This window comes from Leucoraja erinacea, chromosome 26 (assembly GCF_028641065.1).
Source record: "Leucoraja erinacea ecotype New England chromosome 26, Leri_hhj_1, whole genome shotgun sequence".
Classification (NCBI taxonomy): domain Eukaryota; kingdom Metazoa; phylum Chordata; class Chondrichthyes; order Rajiformes; family Rajidae; genus Leucoraja; species Leucoraja erinaceus.
This window is the reverse complement of record NC_073402.1, coordinates 1,937,441-1,965,371: the sequence shown is the minus strand read 5'-3', so window position 1 is coordinate 1,965,371 and position 27,931 is coordinate 1,937,441. Positions and strand designations below refer to the sequence as shown.

Sequence of the window (27,931 nt, the reverse complement as noted above, 5' to 3'; positions counted from 1 at the left end):
CAGGCTTGGGTGAAGTTGGCATGCGTGTTCCAGGACGGGTCGATGGAGAACACAGCAAGCGGACCACAGTGAGTGTGGCGTGGACTAAGTTCCACGCATGGATATAACGTGAAACTCACCGGGCGCGGTCATTTCACCCACTTACTGCCTCCTTTAAGGGACCGTGTGTAGGAAGCAACTGCAAATGCTGCTTTAACACAGACAGCTGGAGTAACTCAGCGGGTCAGTCTGACGGCATCTCTGGAGAGAAGTTTCGGGGGGAAGATGTTTCGGGTCGAGACCCGTCTTCAGACTGAGAGTCAGGGGAGAGGGAGGTACATAGAGATGAGGAAGGGTAAGGTATGACGTTGGCCAAGGAAATGTCGAATGGGTTCATGGTTAGCTGAGAGGAAGGTGACAGCGAGACATACAATTAGTAAAATGAATCAGGAGAAACTAGACGGAGAACCAGGGTGTGGGAGGGACGGAGAGAGATGCAAGCAAGTTGTAGTTAGAGAAACCGTGTAACCGTGTGAGTTAGTGTAGGAAGGAACTGCAGATGCTGGTTTACATCGAAGAAAGATACAAAGTGCTAGAGTAACTCAGCGGGACAGGCAGCATCTCTGGAGAGAAGGAATAGGTGACGTTTCGGGCCGAAACCTTTCCTCGTCTGAAGAAGGGTTCCGATCTAAAACGTAGAAACATAGAAAATAGGTGCAGGAGTAGGCCATTCGGCCCTTCGAGCCTGCACCGCGATTCAATATGATCATGGCTGATTATCCAACTCAGTATCCTGTACCTGCCTTCTCTCCATACCCCCTGATCCCTTTAGCCACAAGGGCCACATCTAACTCCCTCTTAAATATAGCCAATGACCTGGCCTCAACTACCTTCTGTGGCAGAGAATTCCAGAGATTCACCACTCTCTGTGTGAAAAATGTTTTCCTCATCTCGGTCCTAAAATATTTCTCCCTTATCCTTAAACTGTGACCCCTTGTTCTGGACTTCCCCAACATCGGGAACAATCTTCCTGCATCTAGCCTGTCCAACCCCTTAAGAATTTTGTAAGTTTCTATCACCTATTACCTCTCTCCAGAGGTGCTGCCTGACCCACTGAGTTACTCTAGCACTTTTTATTTTACTAAAGGAAAGAACATTTGTGGCTTTGATATTTTTTTCTTTGGATGTGACCTAGGTTACATACTGATCTTTTGGCGAATGGCTGGGTTATTTTGAAATGAATGTTGTGTCTGGTACTTACAGTGGTGTTTTCTTTGCTAAAAATAGAGGGGCTTCATATTTGAGGTATTGGGCTTGTTCTTGTAACCTATAAGAATGAAACAGAAATGCGGTATCGGAATATATTGATCATGAAAGTGTATATTGAGCGTTCAAATGAGAGAAGCAAGGAAATTGCCCGCCCACCCTCACCATAAGCTTGAGAACTGACGGTGCATGGTTGAGTTTAAATGTTATTTTTACCCACTACTCGAGTCCCAGCAGGGCCAGGAGTTGTCTGCATAGTTTCCGCTGTTAGCTATTTTAACCTGGCTGAACTTTACCCAGCGTGGGGAATGTGGGACTCTGGGTCACAAGGTACGGTGGTGGTGATTAACAAATGAGGTAACTAGTGTGTGAGGCTGGAGTGAGGTGAAGCAAGCTGAGAAGAGGCATGTGTGGCTCCAGCTATGCAGCCCACCTTGTACATGCAGAGCGAGCTCATAAGATCTAGGAACAGAATTAGGCCATTCGGCTCATCAAGTCTACTCTGCCATTCAATCATGGCTGATCTATCTTTCCCTCTCAACCCCATTCTCCTGCCTTCTCCCCATAATCCCAGACACTCTTGACCTACTGGGTTAGTCCTACTTGCCTGCATTTGGCCCTTTGCCCTCTAAAACCTCCGGTCTTATGTGGATCATGAACACCTCAGTCAGGTTGGATAATGTCTGATTACAGAACAGTCTTCAAGTGATTCTTTACAAAGTTTCCTTCATTGGCCATCATTTGAAAGATGTACTTAGTGTAGTACAAGTACATATACAAGTTCCAATCTTTGTTATGTGCAGGAAGGAACTGCAGATGCTGGTTGCCACCAAAGATAAACACGTCAGCGGGTCAGACTGCTGTGATGAACAGTCTCGATACAAAACATTACCTATTCCTTTTCCCCAGGGATGCTCCCTGGACCCGCTGAGTTACACCACCATTTTATGTTTATCTACAATCCTTCTTATCCAGACTTGCAAATAAAAATCCCACTGCCCTTTTCTTTGTCACATTCCTCGGATTGAAAATAGGAATTAATTGAGGGAGTAATTTAGAAAATTTGAACCAACCATCTCCCCCACACCACCCTCATCATCCCCAACCGTTCTCCCTTTGACCCGCAGACCAAACCATCAGGATTCTTCGGCAGTTGTATAGGGCTCTGGTGAGACCACATCTGGAGTATTGTGTACAGTATTGGTCTCCTAATTTGAGGAAGGGCATCCTTGTGATTGAGGCAGTGCAGCGTAGGTTTACGAGATAAATCCCTGGGATGGCGGGACTGTCAAATGAGGAAAGATTGAAAAGACTAGGCTTGTATTCACTGGAGTTTAGAAGGATGAGGGGGCATCTTATAGAAACATATAAAATTATAAAAGGACTGGACAAGCTTGATGCAGGAAAATTGTTCCAAATTTTGGGCGAGTCCAGAACCAGGGGCCACAGTCTTAAAATAAAGGGGAGGCCATTTAAGACTGAGGTGCGAAAAAACCTTTTCACCCAGAGAGTTGTGAATTTGTGGAATTCCCTGCCACAGAGGGCAGTGGAGGCCAAATCACTGGATGGATTTAAGAGAGAGTTAGATAGAGCTCTAGGGGCTAGTGGAATAAAGGGATATGGGGAGAAGGCAGGCACGGGTTATTGATTGGGGACGATCAGCCATGATCACAATGAATGGCAGTGCTGGCTCGAAGGGCCGAATGGCCTCCTCCTGCACCTATTTTCTATGTTTCATTTGGGAGCTTAATAGTATCCTGCAGTCAGACTTCTGTTGGGATGAATGTGTGGAGAAATAGGCAGTGGGTGAATAAGGTGGACTCAAGGATTCTCTAGTACTCTAGATGTTTAGTTTAGAAGTACAGCACGTAAACAGGCCCTTCGGCCCACTGAGTCCCGCTGACCAGTGAATCCCACACACTAACGCTATCCGACGTAAACGAGGGATTTTTATTGGGATATTTTACATTTATGCCAAGTCAATTAACAGGCAAGCTTGTACATCTTTGGAGTGTGGGAGGAAACTGGAGATCCAGGGGAAAACTCATGCAGTCACAGGGAGAACATACAAACTCCGTACAGACAGCACCCGTAGTCAGGATTGAACCAGGGTCTCTGATGCTGTACTCTACCTCTGCGCCACCATCCCATCTATGAGTGTGGAAGAGACGGAGTCATCTCCAGCACCTCCCTCCCAAGTTGGAGGAAGGGAAAGATATCAGGAAATTTGGAGCAAGTGTGGATGGGAAGGAGATTAAAAACTGGGAGATACACAAGGGTGATTGCAAGGGGAAATCCCAAGGGATTTAATTCAAATATGGAGGCATGCCCACAGGTAGGGAGATATTGTGGAGTAGTTCTAAGGGGAAGCTAGGATTTGGGTGAGTATTAACTTGGCTGCATCTCCGTCTGGTGGCGTGCATCCAAGAGTACTTTGTCCCAGGAATTGCCCCGGCCGAGCACTCTCAGGACCACGTGATCCAGACCACGTGCCGAGACAGAGCGTGGCACGGGGTATGATGTCATCCCGTGTAGCTGGGGCACGGATATTGTCAGGATGACAAATGCCCCATAACTGCTCATTACCCGGTTTAATTTCAGAAAGGATCAACTGGACAAAATTACATAACTCTGCAAAAAGAATTGTCAAATACTGGAATTTCTTGCATGGCAGCAACCTGCATAAACAATGTTCTGCCACCCTGATGATGCTTATAACATGCAAAGTCATCTCTTTGTCCATTGCTCATCAATTTATTTCGTCATAATTTTTTCTTTGTTTCATTGTCTTTGTTTTTTGTCTTAGAAGCATTTACGCACCATTTTTAGTTAATGGTGCATTTTTTTGTTCTGTGTTTCTATTTCAGCTTGTTCTTTCATGCCAGTACCCCCTCCCTGGTTTGTTTTCTACTCATCGTCCATTGTTTTTGAAGCAGCTGAGAGATAACTAGAATATAGTCACAAAGTGCTGGAGTAACTCAGCGAGTCAGGTAGCATCTCTGGAGAAAAGGAATAGGTGATGTTTCGGGTGGAGGCCCTTCTTCAGACTGAGAGTCAGGGGAGAGGGAAATTTGAAGAATTAGACGGCACATAGAATAAATAAATGAAAGTCATGCAAAAAACAAAGAGAATCAAGGGAAGATAGAGCCCACAATGGTCCATTGTTGGCTGTAGGGTAGGTGACAATGAGTTATGCAGACAGTGATCGCAACAGGATGACAGTGAAACTAGTATGATGATTAGCGCGGGGGAGGGACGGAGAGAGAGAGAGAGAGAGAGAGAGAGGGGACGCAAGGTTTACTTGAAGCTAGAGAAATCAATATTCATACCGCTGGGTTGTAAGCTGTCAAAGCAAAATATGAGGTGCAGTTCATCCAATGTGTGTTTGGCCTCACTATCTCCCACGAGATAACTACCATTGGGAGCACTGTTACAACAAACAGTTAAGATTGGTGTAGGTATACAGAGGATTGCTGGGGGAAGGCCATGCAGGAGAGGTGACCTGTAAGCTCTATACTATTCACCAAAACAGAGATGTGTGTTTTACATCTAAGAGAACTTACATGCCCAACACAAGCAATATTTAAACTACGCTGATTGCATTTATTCCTTCACTTGAATTCCTTCCTGTCCTTTCTGCGGCTTTAAATATTTGGATCTCATAACCCTACCTTCAGCTATTTTGCTCCAAAATAGATGATGAGGTTTCATGAGTAAACGGTTGACCCTCGCATTGTAAATGATTTATGAAATATAATCAATCTCATTTCTGAAATAATAACGCTTTTGAAATATGTGAAGCAAGTAAAGTCTGAAGAAGGGCCCCAACCTAAAGTTTCACCAATCCATGTTCTCGAGTGATGCTCAGCATCGGTAGATCAGAAACCAATGAGGATTATCCATTATCCCAGTTTTTTTTTTTAATCTTCAACCAGGGGGAAACCTTGTGGGTAAAATAAAAATAAAACAGCCGACTTTCCTGCTAGGTTACATCACCCTCTTCACAAGATTGTAAATGTTCAACTCCTGGGCAATCTGCCAACTGAGGTTTTGTTATTTGATGAAGAATTTGAGGCCCTCTGAATGTTTTTCAGTATGTTTTTTGTTCCCATTTCTTGAAATACACCAAATTTTCAGTCTTCACATCATGCTCGGGGAATGAAACTTTTTTATTGGGACACACGATGTTGACATTACTTGCAGGACCAACACTTATTTCCTGTTCCTTACCTCCCCAATGTAAAATTGAAGCATTGGCAAGTCCACACATCCGCTTATTTTAGTTTAGTTTAGTTTATTGTCACGTGTACCAAGGTGCAGTGAAAAGCTTTTGTTGCGTGCTAACCAGTCAGCGGAAAGACAATACGTGATTACAATCGACCCATTTACAGTGTATAGATACACGATAAGGGAATAACGTTTAGTGCAAGGTAAAGGCAGCAAAGTCTGATCAAAGATAATCTACGGGTCACCAATGAGGTAGATAGTAGTTCAGCACTGCTCTCTGGTTGTGATAGAATCCAAAAGGTCTTTACAAATGTGCTGGGTCACGGTTCTGTATGGGTTTTTTTTTCAAAATGGGGGCATCACTGCAAGACCAACAATTATTGCCTATCCCTAATTACTGTGATGATAAAGTACGAAGCACTTTCTTGAGTCACTGCAGCCCTTCTGGTTAAGGCACTCACTCCCAAAGTGCTGCTGGGTTGGGAGTTCCAGCCACACTGCAGGAAGTTTTTAGAAATTTATTGTGCGAGAAATCAGGAAACGGATTTGACAAAAACAGAAACCGGAGAGTTTATTGTAAATAATGCTTTTTGTTTGTCGTATATTTGTCAGGCAAGAAGGTCACAGGTTTCTGAAATATAATAAAGGTCCAATCTCCCGTGTAAATGGGGATTTAACGAGGATTAATAAAGGTGAAGTCGTTTGTCTTCAGATGTGCTATTAAATTATTTGGATGAGAAACAAATCAAGGAGCTTTTTCACTGCCTGAACCCATTTTATTTTAGTTGATATGTCAACATCAGGGGGATTACTATGTGTCCATTGCTCAGTTGTTGGAGTAGGTTATGTTGTTTGTTTGCACGTTACTCACTGCACTGAAAAAATTTAATATCTTGCAGTACAGGTGGTACCTTGAGACGTTTGAACATGGTATAATGGTATTTGTTATCAGTAGTGATAGCATTAGCAGTAGTGGGTGAAGACTGTTTTAGTAAACATGTTTTGTGACTTGGAGAAATGGGCAAGATCATCACACAGACCAAAACAGAACAGTTGCTCAAAGAAATGGGCATCACGGCAGCTCAGCAGCAGAGTGTCTGCCTTACAGCACCAGAGACCCGAGTTAGATCCTGACTGTGGGTGCTGTCTGTAGGGAGCTTGTACGTTCTCCCTGTGACCTGCGTAGGTTTTCTCCGGGTTCTCCAGTTTCCTCCCACACTCCAAAGATGTTTAGGTTTGGAGGCTAATTGGCTTGGTATAATTGTAAATTGTCCCTAGTATGTAGAATAGTGTTAATATGCAGGGATCGCTGATTGGCGCGGTCTCGATGGGCCGAAGGGCCTGTTTCCGTGCGGTATCATGCTTTATCTCTAAATTAAAATGCAAGGATCCGTTTGCTCAAAGGGGATATCTTTAACCAGTTGCTGTTGAAAATGTAAAGAAAGATTCACAGATCCACTCAAACCAGTGTAAAATCAGGCCCCGTGCATTCTATTATAGTAGACTATGATTTGAGATGAATAGGTTGAGAGAAACAATGATTTAATAAAAGGTTAGGCTAGCAAACTGATCTGGCCAATATGAAAGTTGATTGGGCTAATTACCAGACTTTGGAACAAAGTGTGTTATGATTAATATATTGTATTATATAAACATATATTACGGTGTAATGGGTGTTGAGCTATTCATTATTCTGTATTTCCTTGTGCCTTGCAATTAAACCTTTTTTGGAAATATCCGTGTGATAAGTACATCAACTTGGCAACAGTCCTAAACAGTCATGACCCATTCCTTGTTTCCAGAGATGCTGCCTGTCCTGCTGAGTTACTCCAGCATTTTGTGTCCACCTTTGATTTAGAAACTTAGAAACATAGAAAATAGGTACAGGAGTAGGCCATTCGGCCCTTCGAGCCAGCACCGCCATTCATTGTGATCATGGCTGATCGTCCCCAATCAATAACCCGTGCCTGCCTTCTCCCCATATCCCCTGATTCCACTAGCCCCTAGAGCTCTATCTAACTCCCTCTTAAATCCATCCAATGATTTGGCCTCCATTGCCCTCTGTGGTAGGGAAATCCACAAATTCACAACTGGATGAAAAGGTTTTTTCTCACCTCAGTCTTAAATGGCCTCCCCTTTATCCTAAGACTGTGGCCCCTGGTTCTGGACTTGCCCAACATTGGGAACATTTTTCCTGCATCTAGCTTGTCCAGTCCTTTTAAAATGTTATATGTTTCTATAATAAACCCTCTCATCCTTCTAAACTCCACTTAAACTAGCATCTGCAGTTCTTTCCTACACATTACACTGTTCGAGGTATTGGGTGACATGCTTCAGATGTACATCTGATTGCTTTTGATCTCCATGTGGCCAAACATTTTTATTTCCCTTCCCATTCCCTTACTGACCTTTCTGTCCTGAGCCTCCTCCATTGTCAGAGTGAGGCCACACACAAATTGGAGGAACAGCACCTCATATTTCACTTGGGCAGCTTACACCCCAGCGGTATGACTCTTGATTTCTCTCATTTCATGTTACCCTTCAATTCCCCTTCTCTCTGTCCCTCCCCCACCCTAGTTGTCCTGCTAGTTTCATTGTTCGTATCCCCATTATCACCTCCTCCACAGCCAACAATGGACCATTGTGGGCTCTTTGCTGATCAGTGCTGGCTCTGAAGCCTTCTAGTTTTCCTCTCCCCTGATTCTTAGTCCAAAGAAGGGTCTCGGCCGAAAACATCACCTATCCATGGTCTCCAGAAATGCTGCCTGACCTGTTGAGTTACTCCAGCATTTTCTGTCTTATTTTAGGTATGTGGATTTGATTTGCTAGGTGTGATAACGATAAGCTAGCACTTGTACAAAACCTTACTTAGCCACAGGACATTCCAAAGCACTTTCCAACCAATGTAATACTTATTCTATGTCGTGACTGTGGTATCGGAGGAAATGTGGCATTCACTTTGTACAAGTTGAGGTCCCAGAGGCAGCATGACAGCTTGCAACCAAGATCTAGGCAATGAGATAACTTTGATGTTATCTGCAATATTTAGAATCGAGTGCAACATCGGCAGTAGGTATGATGTGCGTCACCAAAATTGTTCCTTTATCTGCTGGAGTCCACAGGGCTGCATTGAGAGGCTCAGATCATCTGGTCTACTGGCATGGACCAACATTAACCAATATGCACCTTTGTTCCATGTTGGGACACCTCCCCAGGGTTGAAGGAAAGTTTGGCAAATAATGTATATATGATCTGGTTGCCGTGAAAACCACCATGTAATGTTAACAGATTTGTTGCCTAGCCAAGGGTGGTGGACTTATTGAATAATGCATTAAAACCTATTTGGGATCATCACATGAACTTCAAATTAGTAAAATGGACTTCATAAGTTGGAGGAGCAGAATTAGGCCATTCGGCCCATCAAATCTACTCCATTCAATCATGGCAGATTTATCTTTCCCTCTCAACCCCATACTCCTGCTTTCTCCCTGTATTCCTTGACATCCTTGCTTATCAAATGTGTTAGTTTAACCTTTACCTACGTGTGTGTGTGTGGGTTACCCAGGGGCTAATATTTCTGGTTGCCAGTAACATTTTGCAAGCAGTCTGGGCACAGAATGAGTCAATGGTGGGATCACCTCATATAAATTATTTTTTCTCCTCTGCCTGTGGTTATTTTATTTGTTGAGCTGAACCTCGGTTTCAGATTAACAGGTCAGGTAAAAATTTAACTTTATTTGATAAGAAATTGCAGCAATTTTGAGTCATTTCCCACAGCAAGTTTTTTATTTGTTTAACTGACCCTGTTCAGCACAGATTAATAACTTGAACTCAGTGGCCCTCTTTCTGTCCACCGTTGAGTTCGTGTAAGCTTGGTATTTTGGTCAGGATGGCCTGTAACCCTGACAATGTCAGCCTTGTGCACTAAACAATACAAATGTACGTTTCTGCTTTTCTTTCCAGGATGTTGCTTTAAAGGAACGTGGACTATACCAGCAGGAGAAAATGAGTTTGGCAGAACCTGCCCAGTACAGCCATCACTCCCCCCTTAGACCTACCTTCATGCAGCAAAGGCATCCTAACTGATTCCTCTCACAGCACTAGGACTTGCCCTGCCAAGCGAACATTGACTTCCAATGAAGTCTATTCGGCCAATGTTTGGAAAAGCAGCAATTCAAAGGAACTCAAGAAGGCCGTTGACTTGGAGGGGAAGGATGGCGCCGGTAACGAGAGTGAGAATTCCGCCCAGACCATGAACGATTCTTCCGAGATGCAAATGAAAATGGATTTCTTCCGTAAGTTGGGTTACACTTTGGAGCAGATCCACTTGGTGTTTCAGAAGGTGGACAGCAGCGCAGATACCAACACCATCCTAGGGGAGCTGGTGAAGACAGAAGGTCCAGTAGAGAAGGACGTGGGGGCAGAGGAGATCCCTGTGCCTGCCCTGGTATCTCGAGGTGGTTCCTCACTCAAAACTCCAAGCAATGGGCCCACGAGGGAAGAGGCACGAGAGCAGGAAGCCAACTTGCGGACGATTGTCATCGATGGCAGCAATGTTGCTATGAGGTAGGTTGCTGTGTTATTCGTTTACAAACCTGTGCTCCAAACATGCATGAACATGGTGCAAAGAATCCCCACCCTGTTACCAGTTGTCTTGCCGCAGAATGTTTCTCTGATGTGTAACAAGTCTCAATTTCAATTACTTGAAATGTGACAGAACAGACGTTTATTTTGAAGTTTGGAATTTGTTGGATCTTGCGATCCATAGTTTTAACCCATTCGTCTGCATCAATGCATTAAGATGTTGAGGGACCACGTTGAAATGTAATTCTTGCTGCTCTGCCCTGCAGTGTTGCTCATCCAAGGTAAGTAAGAGGGGCATTGTACTGGACTCTCCACGGAGGTGTGAGGTCTCCCCTTGCCCCTCTCACACTCCATAGACCACAACCTCACAGCCAATGGGCCAACACATTGATCAGAGTGGACACCATGTAGTTGGGAGTGAGGCAGATGCCCCAGGACCACAGCCATAACCGTGCTATTTCTCAGTCAACAAGTTGAACGTCAGTTGGGTTGGAGGGGGTGAGGGGCAAGAGGTGTAGCGATGGGAGCTAGGAGAAAAATTGCACACAATACACATGGGAGAAGGGAAAGAGAAATGTCCAGATGCCCAGTAGCTAAATGGGGAGTCATAAGCACTGGAGTAGCTAATCGGGAAGTGATATGTAGGAAGAAACTGCAGATGCTGGTTTATACCGTAAATGCTCGAGTAACTCAGCAGGTCAGACATCACCTCTGGAGAAAATGAATAGATGACATTTCAGGTCAAGACCCTTCTTCAGATGGAGAGTCATGGGAGAGGGAAACTAGAAGAACAATCAGACGAAATCAGAGCCGGCACCGATGGTCAAGGAGCCCACAATGGTCCATTGTTGGCTATGGAGGTGATAACAAAGCGATACGAACAGTGAAACTGGCAGGATGACAAGGGTGGAGGGGAGGCATGGGGGGAGAGGGAATGCAAAGGTTATAGGTACTGCCAGCTACCCAAGGTAGCAGTCTGTCTTTCCTTCTGCACAAGTCATTGGAGCTGGCTTCAGGCCTGCAAGCTTTGCTGCACTTTGAACAGTCATTGTTGACTGTGTCAAGAGTATTATAGGTTAAAATACGATGAGCTCTAACTCATGTGTACAGAGCAACATAATAACTAAATTCCTGGATCCGATTAAGATTACGGGAAGCTATTTCTTCCTATTTCCTGTACCTTTGCCCCCCCCCTCCCCCCCCCCTCCCTTTACTGTTGACTCACTGGTAACATGCACCTTTATCCATTAATCTTGAATGAATCGTATGCAAATACATCTGTACTTCCTCCTGAGGGGGAATTTTCTGCTCTGGTGCCGACTGCCAAGCAGAAGGTTCCGCCTTTGTCACGAAGTACAGATGAAGATAATCTACCACAGGAGAAGCTCCAGAAGAGTGACTGATGATTCACTGGGACCTTATTTCAGAGTCACAGTCTGGGGCTGGAGGTGGAATGGTTGACTGGAAGGTGTGTGCAATTCAAGGGCAAGGATGTTTATTTGCCAACTGTATCATCCGTATATACTCATCAGAGTGGCACGGTGGCGCAGAGGTAGAGTTGCTGCCTTACAGTGCTTTCAGCGCCAGAGACCCGGGTTCAATACCGATACGGGTGCTGTCTGTACGGAGTTTGTACTTTCTCCCCGTGACCAAGATCTTCGGTTTCCTCCCACACACAAAGACATACATGTTTGTATGATAATTGGTTTCATATCAATATAAATTGTCCCTCGTGTGTGTGGGATGGTGTTGATGTGCGGGCATCGCTGGTCTCTGTTGACTCAGTGGGCCGAAGGGCCTGGTTCCGCGCTGTATCTCTAAACTAAACTGTTATAGGAGCAGAATTAGGCCATTCGGCACATCATATCTACTCCGCCACTCAAACATGGTTGATATATCTCTCCCTCCAAACTCCATTCTCCTATTACCTCATTGGAGACCTTTGAACTATCTTTAATCAGACTTTACTGGACTTTATCTTATGCTAAACGTTATACCCTTTATCCTTTATCTGCATACTGTGAACTGTTTCATTGTAATCATTTATAGTCTTACCTTACCGCTGACTGGATAGCATGCAACAAAAAAGATTTTCACTGTGCACATGATAATAATAAATTAAAAAAGATGGTGGACTGCAGGAGTGGGGCGCCATTGTGTATGGCTGCTCTGCCTGCAGTCCATCCTTTCACCCTTTTTTATTTTTAGTCCTGTTAAAAACAAAATGTTAGTTGGAGGTCTTCTTTTATGTGGTGGGTGGGGAGAGGGGAAGGGGGAAACTTTATTTCCTAGTCCCTACCTGGTCAGAGAGGCGGCTTCCCTCCGAGCTGCTTCTTCGCCCCTTTCTCGCGGCCTACCATTGGACTGGAGCGGCGTTTCCTGTCGGAACTGGCCGGGACAACAGCTTCGGCGGCGGTGCAGCGCTGGGACACCAACATGCAGCGGGCGATGCCTTTCTCGGGTCGCCATGCGGTAAGCTCCGCAGTGCTGTGACCGCCGACTCCAACATCCGAGGAGCTGCGGTCTGTGGAGCGTCCAGCTGCAGGCGGCGCTGGATTTAAACACCGCGGAGCCTGGGATCCGAGATCGCCAGAGTCGGAGCTCCAACCAGCGCTGCCTGTGGACTTCGGGTGCCGCGGTCTCCGGGGAGGAAGTGGCCGCTCCAGACATTCCAAGCTGAGGAGTGTTCACCCGACGCCGGAATTCCATCTTCCCAGCAAGAGGGCCTATAACATCGGACTGGCTGCGGAGGCCACAAATAGGCCCCGATCTCGGGTGATCACAGGGGAAGAGGACTGAACTTTCTGGTGCCTTTCCCCCCAGTGGAACATTTTGATTCTGTTGTGGGGGGACGTTCATGTTGAATTCTATAATGTCTTGTGTCATTTTGCTTTTTTTTCTTCTTTTTTCTATCGATGTACGGAAACTTAATTATTTCTTCTACGTAAAGCACTTTGGTTTCAACGCGAGTTGATTTAAACGTGCTATATAAATAAAATGTACTTACTTACTTAAACGTCAAACTAAATATTTAAATCAAAGCCAAATGCCCCATTCTCGTTTTTTAGCTTGCGTTTAACAAATTAAGTTTTCCAGGGATGCTCCCGGCCATGCGTTACTCCAGCACTCTGTGTCCTTCTCCGGATTGTTAGTCCAGGTGTCTGGATTACTATGTGTGCAGGAAGGAACTGCAAATGCTGGATTACACCGAGCAGGAATGGGTGACGTTTTGGGTTGAGACCCTTCTTCAGTGTGAAGAAAGGTCTCGACCCGAGATGCTGCTTGTCCCGCTGAGTTACTCCTTCATTTTGTGTCTATGTTATGTTTGGATTGCTAATCCAGTAATGACTGTCTCAGCCAAGGCCACCACTGTAAGTGTCGCTGGCCAACACTGCTGTGGGTCACTTCACAAGCTAATGTGATCTTGTCGTCACTTGATAAGAATTGGCAGTGGAAACAAACACTCTGTTTTCCTGTTTCTGGCGTAAATTCCCTGAGGCCGAACAAAAGTATCTCACTGCCACTTGTCTTGTATCAAACCTTTGTTCAACCTTGGTCTTTCGTCATCAGTGCGCAGTGGGTGGTGTTGTTAGCTGTTAGATCAGGTCAATAGTGATGAGCCTAGCAGATGAGCCTAGTGACTGGCCAGCGCAGATGTAAAGCAATATCGGACCCCCAGCCACATGAAGCCGCAGTAGAGTGGGTGACCAAAAGATTCAAGGACATCATACAAAAGATGGTGGGTGCATGGAACAAGTTGCTGGAATATCATTGAGGCAGATACTATTGCATTGTTTAAGAAACATTTAGACAGGTATGTGGATAGGTTAGGTTTAGAGGGAAATGGGCCAAAAGCAGGCAGGTGGGACCACTGCAGATGGGACATAGAAAATACATGCAGGAGGAGGCCATTCGGCCCTTCGAGCCAGCATGTTGGTTGGTGTGGACAAGTGGAGCCGAAGTATGACTCTATGACTATCCACGATATGTTAACGATGGTGTTTAAGATACTTTAAGATAGGCATGTATAGAATGGAGGGTTATGGATTGGGCAGGTGTGATTAGTTTAGCTTGGCATTGTGTTTGGCTGAAGGGTCTGATCCCATGCTGTACTTTTCCATTTTCTAAGGTATGACGGCTTTGACCTGTTATCAGAGTGGGGTTTGCATTGAATAAGCTGTTCAAAAGGAGCAGTGATGACTGCTTACTTTACATTAGCCCAAGGCATGTCTCGATGTCAGTGAACCAAGACAAATGCTTAATTTAATCCATGTCTCTGTGGGTTAGAATGAGCTGAACAGAGTACTCTCCCAGATGGAAATATATGGTTCATGATGAGTGTGTATTTCCTTCAATAAGAAAACCTTTGTTCTTATCTGTCGTTGATTTGGAAAGTAATTTAATCCTAACTGTTTCCTTATTACTGATTTGTCAATGTATATGGTAGACAAATGTAAAAAGGATCATTGCTTTTATTTTGTTCTGAAAGGCAAACAAAATAAAATAGTTAATTAATTTTATTTCTATTGAGTGCAGTGTTCTCGTTGTAGAATCACACAGCATAAAACCAGGCCGTACAGTGGATGTGGAGAGGATGATTCCACTCGTGGGAGAGTCCAGGACCAGAGGCCATAGCCTCAGAATAAAAGGACATTCCTTTAGAATGGAGATGGGGTGGAATTTCTTTAGTCACAGAACGGTGAATCTGTGGAATTCATTGCCACAGACGGCTGTAGAGGGCAAATCAATGGATATTTTTAAAACTGAGATTGACAGATTCTTGATGAGTACGGGTGTTGAGAGGGAAAGATAGCTCAGCCATGATTGAATGGCGGAGTGGACCTGATGGGCTGAATGGCTTAATTTTATTGCAAGGACTGATTAATTTATGAACGTATAGAGTCCACACCAAGAGGTCAGGCACCCACTTACAATAATGCCACACTCAGCAGATTTCTGTTCTCTCCTCATTCCCTTCAGCTACCCCCTCCCCCAACTCTACCACTCACCTACATACTCTGAGTAATGCACGGAGGCCAACTAACCTGCCAACCCACACATCTTTGGGGTGTGGAAGCCCACATCATCACAGGGGCTTGGACAGGGAGACGGTAGATAAATCCCAGCATTGGTGCCGGCTGCGAGCACCGCACCATGAAGTAAGTGTCTTGCACTAAGCAACACCAGGATCGGCATGGTACTTGGAGATTCGGCAATGGTTAAACTCGATGAACTAGTGTCAGTCAGCGATGGGGTTTAGTTCAACGTCCTGTCGTGACTGTTTAGATGCGTGACCGAAACCTGAAGGGAAGTAGCTGTGTGGTGTGACTGTCACGTTGTTTCCAGCTGGGACTGTTGATAACGCTCTTATCTGTGTGTCAGAAAGATGTGGGTTCAAGTCCCACTCCAGGGATTTGGGTATAACTTTTGGGATAGGCAGCATCTTTCTCTCAAGAGAAGGAATGTGTGATGTTTCAGTCTGAAGATGGGTCTCGACCCAAAACATCACCTATTCCCATTCTCCAGCGATGCTGCCTGATTAGTATGGGTGTCGGGGGCTAGGGGGAGTTAGCTGGTCATCATTCCAATTTGTGGAACCTTATTATTGAAAGTTTACCGCCCGATGATCCACTTTAAAACACCAATGACATTTCATTACCAAGGGCTGAAGGCATGTTCTGCGGTCATGAAGTCTTACCTGTGGTCATTATGTGATCATGGACTAGAGGGCATTGCTTTAAGGTGAGAGAGGGTAAGTTTAAAGGAGATGTACGGGGCAGGTTTTTTACACATGCCTGGAACACACTGTCAGGGGTAGTGGTGAAGGTTAGTGGCGTTTAAGAGGCTTTTGGATAGACACATGGACATCGCAACATTCTAGAGCTCAATGCTCTTAAGACGGTGGAATAGATTGTAGACTTTAGGAGAGCTCCCCCTACCCTCACCCCACTCACCATCAACAACACCACAGTCACATCTGTGGAGCGTTTAAGTTCCTGGGAACCATCATCTCCAGGGACCTTAAATGGGAGTCCACCATCAACTCCACAGTCAAAAAGGCCCAGCTGAGGATGTACTTCCTGCGGCAGCTGAGGAAGCACAATCTGCCACAGGCAATGATGGTCCAATTCTACACGGCCATCATAGTGTCTGTCCTCACCTTCTCCATCATGGTCTGGTTTGGCTCAACCGCCAAGTACGACATCCGGAGGCTTCAGTGCATCGTTCGATCAGCTGAGAAGGTTATTGGCTGCAACCTTCCCCCCATCGACGAACTGTACACTGCAAGGGCCAGGAAGCGAGCCGGTAATATCACCTCTGACCCCTCTCACCCTGGCCACAAACTCTTTGAAGCACTTCCCTCTGGAAGGCGACTAAGGACTGTCAAAGCTGCCACAGCCAGACATAAAAACAGCTTTTTTCCACGAGTAGTACCTCTACTCAATAACCAAAAGTCTGTAGCCTCCTTGTGCTCTGGTCTTTTATTTCATTCTTCACATGTCTAAATTATAACGTTTTAATTTTAATTAATTTATAAAATATCGTGTTGTTACTTGCGAGCAAAGCACCAAGACAAATAAATTTCTTGTATGTATACATACTTGGCTAACAAAATGTATTCAATTCAATATGTGGTGTTCAGAATTATATGGTTCATGTGCAGGCAGATAAGAGCTGGTCTTGACATCATGTTGGGCACAGACATTGTGTGCCGAAGGGCCTGTTCCTGTGCTGTACTATAGACCTTGAATGTTATAGGAGCTCATGTTTTTGGGATATTCTACTCATTTGATGGTTCCTTCTTTTCCTCTTTCAAAAGATAGATCATGGCGATCATTTCAAAGAGGTTAGATTGTTCTCTCCCCCACCAGGAGAAAAAATGATGGGTAAAATTTAAATACATTTTGCTTATTAAATAGAAAATGCTGGAAAGATTTGGATAGCACCACAGCCTCACCGCATCAGAGGCAGGTTTGATTCCGACCTCTGGCACTGTCTGTGTGGAGTTTGCATGTACTCCTTGTAACTACACGGGTTTCTCCCAGGTGCTCTGGTTTCCTTCCACGTCCCAAAGACGGGTCTAGTAGTCACTGTAAATTGCCCTTTTTTTCTGGGTGTGAGGTTGATTCAGGGGGGAGTCGATGGGAGTGTGGCGAGAATGAAATGGGATCAGTGTAATCCAGTCGATGTTGGTCTGCATGGATTTGGTGGGCCGAAGGGACTCCTTATATGCTGTGTGATGTCTAACTATTCTGACTATAAGATTGAGCAGGTCGGGCAGAAGCTGTAATGAGAGAAACAGAATTAACATTAGAGGTTGAAGGCCGCCATCAGATACTGCCAAAGTAATTCCTCTGTGCCACTCATGCTCAAATTTATCAAAAATCACTGCAAATCCACTGTAATCTATGTCTGCAAACACACATATTCACAGTTACATACCTGTATGAACTCACACAATGGAATCCGTGTCCATGGGATTTTACATTTTGTCACATGAATAAAGCTTTCTTTCACGTGAGCAGGGGATCACCTTTGGTGAATGTCTTTGGTAATCAAAGAAAGCTTATGCCTAGCTGCTAAATTAAAATAATTGACCAGAAAACCAACTGTAAATAACTCAGAATTTTCATTAAAACCTATATCGTCACAAATTGTCGTGAAAAAAAATTTGAATATCATGCACAAGGATTCTTATCTTAATAGCAGCTGAACACAATAAAGCCATTAGTTCCCAGTGAGCTCTGACAGAACACTTTGCACTATTTTAATGTTAAGCTAATCCCATAATGTCCGAGCTTGTACTTTTTAACCATATAACCATATAACAATTACAGCACGGAAACAGGCCATCTCGGCCCTACATGTCCGTGCCGAACGAATGTTTTTTCCCCTTAGTCCCACCTGCCTGTACTCATACCATAACCCTCCATTCCCTTCTCATCCATATGCCTATCCAATTTATTTTTAAATGATACCAATGAATATTTTTAATATCAGATAAATGTCAAATTAATTGTGGAATTGTAGAAATGTCCACGGTGACTGTAAACACTGTGAGATCTTAACTAAGTGCAAACTCAGTCTTATTCTTGGTGAATCTGCTTTTGTGTTGCAGCCATGGGAATAAAGAAGTCTTTTCTTGCCTTGGAATTCAACTGGCGGTGAATTGGTTCCTTGAGAGAGGTCACACAGACATCACGGTCTTTGTCCCATCTTGGAGGAAGGAGCAATCGAGGGCTGACGTGCCAATCACAGGTATGCAGCATTCTAGTTCCTCGTTCTGTTGTGGTTACCGGTTTAGTGGTCGTGTGTTTATTCCCGACGAGAATCTCCAAAGGATGGATTGCTAGCTTTGTTTGGCACCTTGCAACCACATCAAAAATATAGGACATAATATACCAGCTAACTCTCAGCGTTCCCAGTTGTCATGCTGGTTTACATGAAGATAGACACAAAATGCTGGGGCAACTCAGCGGGTCAGGCAGCATCTCTGGAAAAACTAATAGGTGAAGTTTTGGGTCGAGGCCCTTCTTCAGACTGAGAGTCAGCAGAGAGGGAAACTAAAGGTATGAAAAGGTACAGAACAAATCTGAGCTGGCACCGATGACTCAGGAAAGGTGAAGCCCACAATGGTTCATTGTTGGCGGTAGAAGTGGTACTAAAGAAGGGAGACAAACAGTGAAACAACCAAGGTGGCTAGGGTAGGGTAGGCATAGAGAGCGAGGGATTGCAAAGTTTACTTGAAATTAGAGAAATTAATATTTAGGTTGTAAGACGGTCTTACTGTCTCCGACTACATTCTTTCTTTGTCCTGCCCCCTCCCCTGACATCAGTCCGAAGAAGGGTCTCAACCCGAAACGTCACCTGTTCCTTCTCTCCTGAGATGCTGCCTGTCCCGCGAAGTTACTCCAGCATTTTGTGATCTCCCAGTTATCATGAGCCTGGAGTCAGATTCATCCAATAGCTTCACTAACGGGGGATAAAATCAGGAACGTTTCTGCCCTCTGACACTGAGTACATGATCACGTGTATAAAATGGACAGTTTGTTTCTGTGTTAAATGAACTTGACACTAATCACACCACAGGGCTACACTTTACAACGTTTTGGTGAATTAGCTGAGCCTAATTATTTCACAATGTTGAGTTTTACACTGCTGGTGATTGTTAATACTGTGCCCACTGGTGTTCCAGCCATTTACCTCCTTGTTCCTTGTGGCAGCTTGCCATGTGGATATTGGTTACACATTTCCTGCATTAGCGTGGCGGCGACTACATTTCAAATGCATTGGTTTGAGGTGAGAGGTGAGAGGTTTGGGTAGGCATAATCCACACTGATGTGCATAATCAGGAAAGGATTCTCCATAGATTTCCAGCGTCCACCTCTTTGTACAAATGCATCTTTAAGATCCGTTTCTCAAAATGTGTGAGCGGATGTACGCAATCCTTTCTGTGCATGTTGCAGTCAGCATCCTCTGGTGCTTGGCAGACAAGCCAGAATTCTTTGCATAGAAAATGCAATCTTATGGTTTTATTTGCTTTTGCCAGTGTCTGACAAAGTGTCTTGCCCATCCTGCCTTTCTCCCATCCCCCCCACCCACCAAAGACTCTGCTCAGCATCTCACTAAGTGTTCAATTCAAACGGCTCGCGACCAGAGACATCACCCATCCTTCTTCTCCAGGGCTGCTGCCTGACACGCTGAGTTACTCCAGCCCTTTGTGCCTAGCCAATTCAACCCGGCTGCGTTTTCCCCGAAGATAGACACAAAATGCTGGAGCAACTCAGCCGGTCAGGCAGCATCTCTGGAGCAAAGGAATAGGTGACGTTTTGGGTTGAGACCCTTCTTCAGGCTGAGAGTTTGCCGCAATTTTTATTTACTTTCTCGTTTCTGAGAAAGGGGAAAGGGGAAAGGGAAAGAAGAGATATTGGACAAATGTTTGAAAGATATGGAAATAAAGTAACGATGATCAAGGAAAAGGGGAGCCCACAATGGTCCATTGTTTTCTCCAAGGTGGATTTAGTTTACATTGCTGGGCTACAGTCCCGTCAGCTAATTACAGCCCCCAGTCCTGGGCTTGAGTGAGATCAGCATCGCACTTCATTGGTGTGCTGGTGTTTACTTGGCCAACGTCTTTGACCTAGTTCTGGAATAAATTTATAATAAAGTTAAAACGGCTTTCAAAGTCTAGCCATGACATTTCTTGGTAAGTTACTGCTATCCTTCATTGCTGACTGAAAATGTAATCTGCACCTGGAGAATGAATGAAATCCAAATAAATGATTACAGTAGTGTCACTATAATGTTTGTAGCATTAGCTTAGCATGCAACATTCATAACATCAAATGGTGTTCATATCAGTCCCTCACACATTAGTTCTGCTTATATGACAGACAGACAGACAGACATATCTGGACCATAAATATATCATTTTTTTCCCCTCATGATAAATATAGAGATAATAAAATTCCGCACTTATCTCTCAGCTGCATTCATGATATGCAATACCAAATAGAATTTGGAAAGAGCTGCATTCTAGAAAATCGTCATAGTTTGCTGAAATACTCCTTTGTAAGTTATGCTGCTGTTGTTTGGAGTATCATAACTTTGATTGATTGAAAGATGCAGCATGGAAACAGGCCTGTCAGCCCTGTCACCGAGTCCACGCCAACCATCTATCACGCATTCACATTAGTTCTATTTTATCTCCCATCCACCCGCTACACACTTGTGGTCATTTACAAAAATCATCAACATCCCTTTACACTCATTTCCATCTCCCCACACTCCCATCCACTACCCCCAGATTCTACCCCTCACCCACGAACTAGGGACAGTTTGCAGAGGCCAATTAACCCACCATTCCGCACGTCTTTGGGATGTGGGAGGGAACTGGACCACATGAAGGAAACGTGCAAACTCCACACAGGCAGCACCCAAGGTCAGGATTGAATTGGGGTCTGTAGTGTTGTGTTACTGCAACTGTTAGGCCACTGTGCTGCCCATTGTCACATTACTTCACTCAGCCATCGATATAATTGCTCGTTTCTCTGCTTCTCCTTCAGATCAGCATTACCTTCGAGAGCTCGAGAAGAAAAAAATCCTGGTGTTCACCCCGTCGCGGCGGGTTGGTGGGAAGAGGATTGTCTGTTACGATGACCGCTTCATTGTCAAACTGTCGTACGAAGCGGACGGCATCATCGTCTCCAACGACACTTACCGGGACCTGCAGACCGAAAATCCCGAATGGAAGAAGTTCATCGAAGAGCGTTTGCTGATGTACTCATTTGTGAATGACAAGTAAGTGGAACTTGAACAGAAACCACCAAGCTCAACATTTTAGACACAAAGAACTGCAGATGTGGGTTTGCAAAAAGTAAAAACCACAAAGTCCTGGAGTAACTCAGCAGGTCAGGCAGCACCTCTGGAGAACATGGATAGCAGGTCTACAGAAGGGTCCCAACCCAAAGCATTCATCTATCCATCCATGTCCTCCAGATGTGCTCACTGCCCCACTGAGTTACTCCAGCACTTTGTGTCTTTTTAACCAAAACAATGTGATTGGGTGGGCGTGTGGAGGAAGGAACTGCGGATGCTGGTGTATTAACAATGGCATGAAACTTGTAATTTCCTTTGACATAGGAAGGGGCCATTCAAGTGCGTGTAGCCTTCCAGATCAATGCCCATTTTATCTCCCTGCAACCTATAGACCAAAAAAATCTGGGATTGACACAAAATGCTGCAGTAACTCAGCGAGTCAGGCAGCATCTCTGGAGAAAAGGAATAGATGATGTTCTGGATTAAGGCCCTTTTTCAGACTCCAGCCTGAACCATCACCTATTCCTTCTCTCCAGAGATGCTGCCTGACCCGTTGAGTTACTCTAGCATTTAGTGGCTAATTTGATTGGTAATTAGATTGTGAATGTTTCTCCCCTGTAAGGAATTTTCCCCATGCATGTCACTGGAGAACACTAGTTTTGATGAGCATAAATATCAGACAGAAGGGAACATAAGGTTACTAGAAAGTAAATTCAATATGTGCCAAACATTTGCTAATCGGCAGCATGTTGTAATAGGCAAGGGTGGGCCTTGTTATGTTCCCAGTGGTGTCAAGTTTCAAGATGAGAACTCATTTAGCATAAACCACATTTTGAAACCAAATTGGCTGAAACTCACTTCCAATAACTGAACACTGTAGCCAGCAAGTCAAAGCATAAATCGTAGGTGGGAATTAAATGTATTTGAAGACACCAATAGATGTTTGCTTCCCTCAATATCCAAATTTTCTTCCCTCAATATACAAATTCCATTTGCATAAGGCTTAAAGCAAAGAAAAGTTTGCATGAAACAATTGATCTAATTGTTTCCTTAAGCAAGTTGATTGACCATTGAAATGAAAATTGAGTGCAGGCCTACAGAGGCAATGGACATGCAATCTATTGATATGGGGCACTTGTCTGACATTGTAATGAAGTTAACTAGATAACTTGACCTACAGCCATGCCTGTGAATTTGATTCCTTATCTGCCCTGTGCCTGTTCATGAGTTATGTACTGGCTTTAATTACTGCAGCAAACTAAACTGAAGGAACACAGGAAGTTTAATGAACCAAAATAGCCGGGAGGCATGATTGGCTTGTCAAATCAATCATTTCTTTCATTGATCAAAAGTTAATGATTAATAAACACTCGTCAATTGCACCCAATTCAGAGACAACTGAATAAAGATGAAGTATGTATCCATCTTATAAAAATTGCAGGGTAAAATATGTGGGTGGTTAATCAACCAACTGTGTGGAGAACATCCAGTGTGTGAATACCATCCTACAGGTGGTAACATTTTACAGGTCACTCATGAAAAGTGAACAGGAGAATCATTAAAAATAGTGTGTCTGAAGAAGGGTCTCGACCCCAAACGTCACCCATTCCTTCTGTCCAGAGATGCTGCCTGTCCCGCTGAGTTACTCCAGCATTTTGTGTCTATTTTTGGCTTGAACCAGCATCTGCAGTTCTTTCCCAAAAAAAACATAGTGTACTTGTTCTCTCTCTGACCAGCATGAAACAAATCCTAGTGCTTTTTACTTTGTGGTTGTTTCATTTTTTTAAATCAAAATGAACTTTCTTCAAAAAATATATACAAAACAAGAGCTGTGCAAAATTCCTCTGCCATTCATTTGCTTTGTGATTGGCAAAAACTATCATGTGACTCAGTACCCCTGCCACTCATGTGGCCCCCTGGGGTGATATCGCTACCCTTGTTTGAGGGGGTGTCTCCACCGCACCCTGCCCCCTGAATGTCCAGCAGCGGAAGGGTCCGAGGCAGTGGTCCTCCCCCCACAGAGCCCTGGTGTTGGCTGCACCGAGCTTCAGTGCATTGGTGGTTTCAATTAATCGCAGTGAGATGTCACCACTGAAGAGCAGAAAGTATTTTAGCTGCCGCAACCCTCGATGAGATTAAGTGCTCTCAGTTCAGGGTGACTTCTACATAATATCAATTATCTGCTTTACCCAAAAGGACATGCATTTGTTAAGATATTTTGGTATCTCATGAGAACACCTCTGTAACTTTCATGAGTGGGATTTTCAATCTGCGGCAATTGTGAGCTGCTATATTCAAAGGACTCATTTGAGAACTGGATGCAAGCTGTCCATTTGATTTAATTCAGGATCCTTAAAATGAGCAGAGAGAGACTTTTTCTTTTACCAGTCGGCGCTGAACAAAGGAACAAATGCTAGACACTTGGAAAAGAATTTGGAAAGGAAATGTGCAAAGTGAAGGCCACTGTGGTTTCCTTTGACTGGGCAATACCACCAACTGGAGAAGATGTGGTCTTTTCTTTGTGTGGATAGCACGCGAACGAAAGCCTTTCACTGTACCCTGCTTTTAACATGTGACAATAATCTTAAACTAAGATGATGTTGCATAAAAAAGCAGCACTCTCCCTGTCCTGTACTTTTGTCTGTTGATCTCAACATGGTTTTACATGAGATGAACAAGCAAAGCACCGGACAGGACGATGCAGCTTTTTTTTTGCCAGCACCGTTTTAGTTTAGTTCAGCTTAATGTCACGTGTACCAAGGCACAGTGAAAAGCTTTTCTTTGCATGCTATCCACTCAAATAAAAGAGCCTGTATTTTCTTTCTCAACAGGTAAATTCACCAAATCATTGTTAACCTCTTGCCTGTGCTTGATCATTTCTGACGACGGGTTTGTTGTGTTGCGCAGGTTTATGCCTCCGGATGATCCCCTTGGACGGCATGGACCCAGTCTCGATAACTTTCTCCGAATAAAACCTGTCATCCCAGAGCATAAACGTCAACATTGTCCCTATGGTGAGTACTCTTGTGGCATCTTCTGAACATCTCCTGAAGCGAGACACAAAAAGCTGGAGTAACTCAGCAGGACAGACAGCATCTCTGGAGGGAAGGAATGGGTGATGTTTCGGGTCGAGACCCTTCTTCAGATACCCATTTCCTGAAGAGATTTAGTTCCAGGTTCCCTTTCCAGAGGGAGGGCAAGGATTTCTTTCTGATTGAGATTACACCAAGATAATACCATGGATTTAAGGTCTAAATCAACCCTCAGTAGACTGTAGCTGTTGATAAATTCATAGTTCTCCGAGGTGAATTAGGCCAGTCGGCCCACAATGTCAAGATGGGACACTTGCACCGAATGTCAAGTGTTCAGTGAAATGGGCACTGCCTTCACAAGGTGGTTGCTTGAAACCTTGGAAAAACTGGGATCTATTTGGGATTTAGATTGTATCAAGATAATGCCATGGGCAAGGTCTAAATCAACACAGGGAACAACTTGAAGGGCCAGAGCAGCAACCATCTTTCACAAAACAATTCCCTATTCAATAACATTTATTACAGTTTGGCTTTCTTCCCAACCAATTGTTCAAGCGCTTTTGATTGCAACATGCGCCTTAATTTAGTTCAACAAAGAAACTGACAAGCTACTAAAGAACCTTTATTGAATAACAAGCCTTTCCATTTATTGATTATTATCGATTGGAAATGCAATTCATAAAGGATGGATGGGTCACATTATGAGTTGGGACCCTTCTTTAGACACGTCCAAAACTGAACCATCACCCGTCCTTTTTACTCCAGAGATGCTGCCTGACCCACCGAGTTACTCCAGCACTTTGTGCCCATCTTTTGGTCGAGAGATAGATGTGTCTATGGAAGGAGGTCCAAAGTTTAAGTCTTGAGCTGTAGATGAATCTTCCCTTCTTTTGTTACAGGTAAAAAATGCACTTATGGAATCAAGTGTAAGTTTTACCACCCGGAGCGGGTGAACCAGCCGCAGCGTTCGGTGGCAGACGAGCTCCGAGCTACTGCCAGGGCCTCTCCAACCAAAAACATCAACGCTGGGAGCAGGGAGGATAAAAAGGCCAATGTGCAAAAGAGGTTGCCCTATTCTGACAGTGGAGCATTTAACCAGAGGGAGATTGGCTCATCACAGAAACATAGTTCGGACTGGCAATACCCAAAGCAGAATGATGTCGCTGGAGACCCCAGTGGGCCGTTGAAAGGAACTGCGCTAACCAAGGATGCACCCATCAACATGAGCTCAGAGTGGTTTCAGCGCATGGCGTTTGACCACAGCATCAATAGCTCAACCTGCTCCAGCTTACATAAAAGTTACGATGAAGGCTTTGCCTCTTTTGAGAAAGAATTCCCTGAAATGTGGCCTTCTAGACCCCATAGTCACAATGAACCATATCCCATCAGCAATGAACAATATTATTTACCCAGAAACAGTTTAGACCATCATCAGTATAGCTACCATTCTCATGAGTCAATGCCTTCGTTGGGCCACTATAGTTACCCTACACAAAACTCTACCACTGTCTCTGGGCGCAATATGCCTCGGGGCAGAATAGCAGTCCAGCCTCACTTCAGTCTGTCTAACGAGTACAATTCACTGGCTTCCACACAATCTCATGGTTGCTGGCCTGACTCACACCTCCCCTCAACCAACGGCAGGTCACAGAGCCTCCCTGACCCTTGGTCCGGGAACAGAGGGGACCGACAAGCTGCCGAGCCGTACTGGCCAAGCGGCCAGTGGGCTGCTCGCGACCAATGCGAGGAGGAGCGGGAGAGTGTGCGCATGAAGTTGTGTGCCATCTTCCAACCCCACCTGGTAGATACTGTCATGAAGCAACACCCACAGCTTCTCGATCCCCAGGAGCTGGCTGCTAGCATTCTGATGTATAAAAACCGAAGACCCTAGTGCTTCATGTGAAATATGTAGCAAAATGTTTCAGTGTCAGTTCAGTTTATTGTCACGTATACCGAAGTACAGTGAAAAGCTTTTGTTGCGTGCTAAGCAGTCAGTAGAAAGACAATACATGATTACGAAACGTATGAACCAACCCAAGTTGTGATTAATGCAACTAGTAATGCAAGTCCAATAGATTCACTGCTTGTGTTCACATGTTTATGATTGTATAAGTTCCTGAAATGGAGTAATTTTAAAAACTGGTTTTATTAGTTTCGTTTGGTTTAGCGAAATAGGCCCTTCGGCCCAAGGAGTCCGCGCCAAGCAGCGATCAACCCGTTCACTAGCACGATCCTACACACACTAGGGACAATTCACAATCTTTACCGAATCCAATTAACCTCCAAACCTGTACGTCTTTGGAATGTGGGAGGAAACCGGAGATCCCGGGGAAAACCCACGCAGGTCACAGGGAGAACGTACAAACTGCATACTGACAGCACCCGTAGTCGGGATCAAACCCGGGTCTCTGGCGCTGTGAGGCAGCAACTCTACCTCCGCACCACCAGATTTCACCATAGAATTCCCTGGGGAGGAGTTCATTCAAAATACTTTCTACCGGCATTTTGCCCATATCATGTTTCAAACTCTGCAATACAACTTTATTTTGATACATAAGACATGGTAAAAGTTACATTATTTCCAAAACGTCCATGAGTTTTATAATTTGTTATTTAGAATCATTTAGAAATACAGAGGATTTAAAAGGATTTTGTCGATTTAAGCCCGGTGACGTATGTCGTGATTTATATACTGTAACATAATTGTTATGCATTTTAAATTGGTATTGCACATGGTTTAATACATACACTGTGCAGTAATCGGCACCTGTACATATTGTTATCTGTATATAGCATGTACTTAAAAAGTACATAAATGTATTGTGTGGTTGGTAGATACTGTGGTGAAAATTACAATGTGCTTAAGTTGTGTGTTCAAACTGGTGAACACTGTATTGTGTATATACTGTGCATACTGTAATCCATACATTTCAGGTCAGCGTTGCTAACTCCTGTATTAAGTAACTCAGGACAGTTTCAGACTTTCAGGTCTTTTCGTATGTTGTGTACCTCTGGAAACCGAAACATGTTTCTGATTCCATTTGAGAATGTGCAGAATTTGTAAAATGTTTCTACACAAAATGTGAATTGTGTGTAGAAACGGGTTTATAACCTACGTTTGAAAAAAAAATTGACTTGTGGGTCTTAGCGTAAAATTGTGTAAACTTGCACTTTAAGTTGCCAATGTGAAACTATTTCCCCATGAGCTGGATATGTTAGTACATATTGTACCTTTACTGATTCCTAATTCACCATCTCCAATGAGTTAATAGTTGGTTTTGAAGCCTCTTCTGCAATCGTGGCTGAAAGGCAAATCAAAGTTGGCTACATTGGCACCATGTGCCAGTCTGAAAGTTGTACGAGTTATTGACTTGGCTGAGGTGGCATTTGAACAATTCAGATATACAAAATCATATGTAATGGTTTTGTTCTAGTTAAGCAAACTGCTTACATTAAAGAAGTTATAACATGGGAAGACTTTGTATGCTTTTTTTATATGCATGTTTAAAAATAGGCCTTTCGAT

The 27,931-nt window shown here is 44.1% G+C and overlaps 1 protein-coding gene across 1 annotated transcript; it reads left to right on the top strand.

Moving 5' to 3' along the window:
• Nucleotides 1-27,931, top strand: LOC129709601 (ribonuclease ZC3H12A). The gene is given in 7 exon segments (XM_055656053.1): nt 1-68; nt 9,436-9,516; nt 9,518-10,038; nt 18,176-18,315; nt 21,123-21,357; nt 24,283-24,389; nt 25,307-27,931. Coding segments are annotated over 7 exon segments (2,124 nt in total). The 5' UTR covers nt 1-20; the 3' UTR covers nt 26,299-27,931.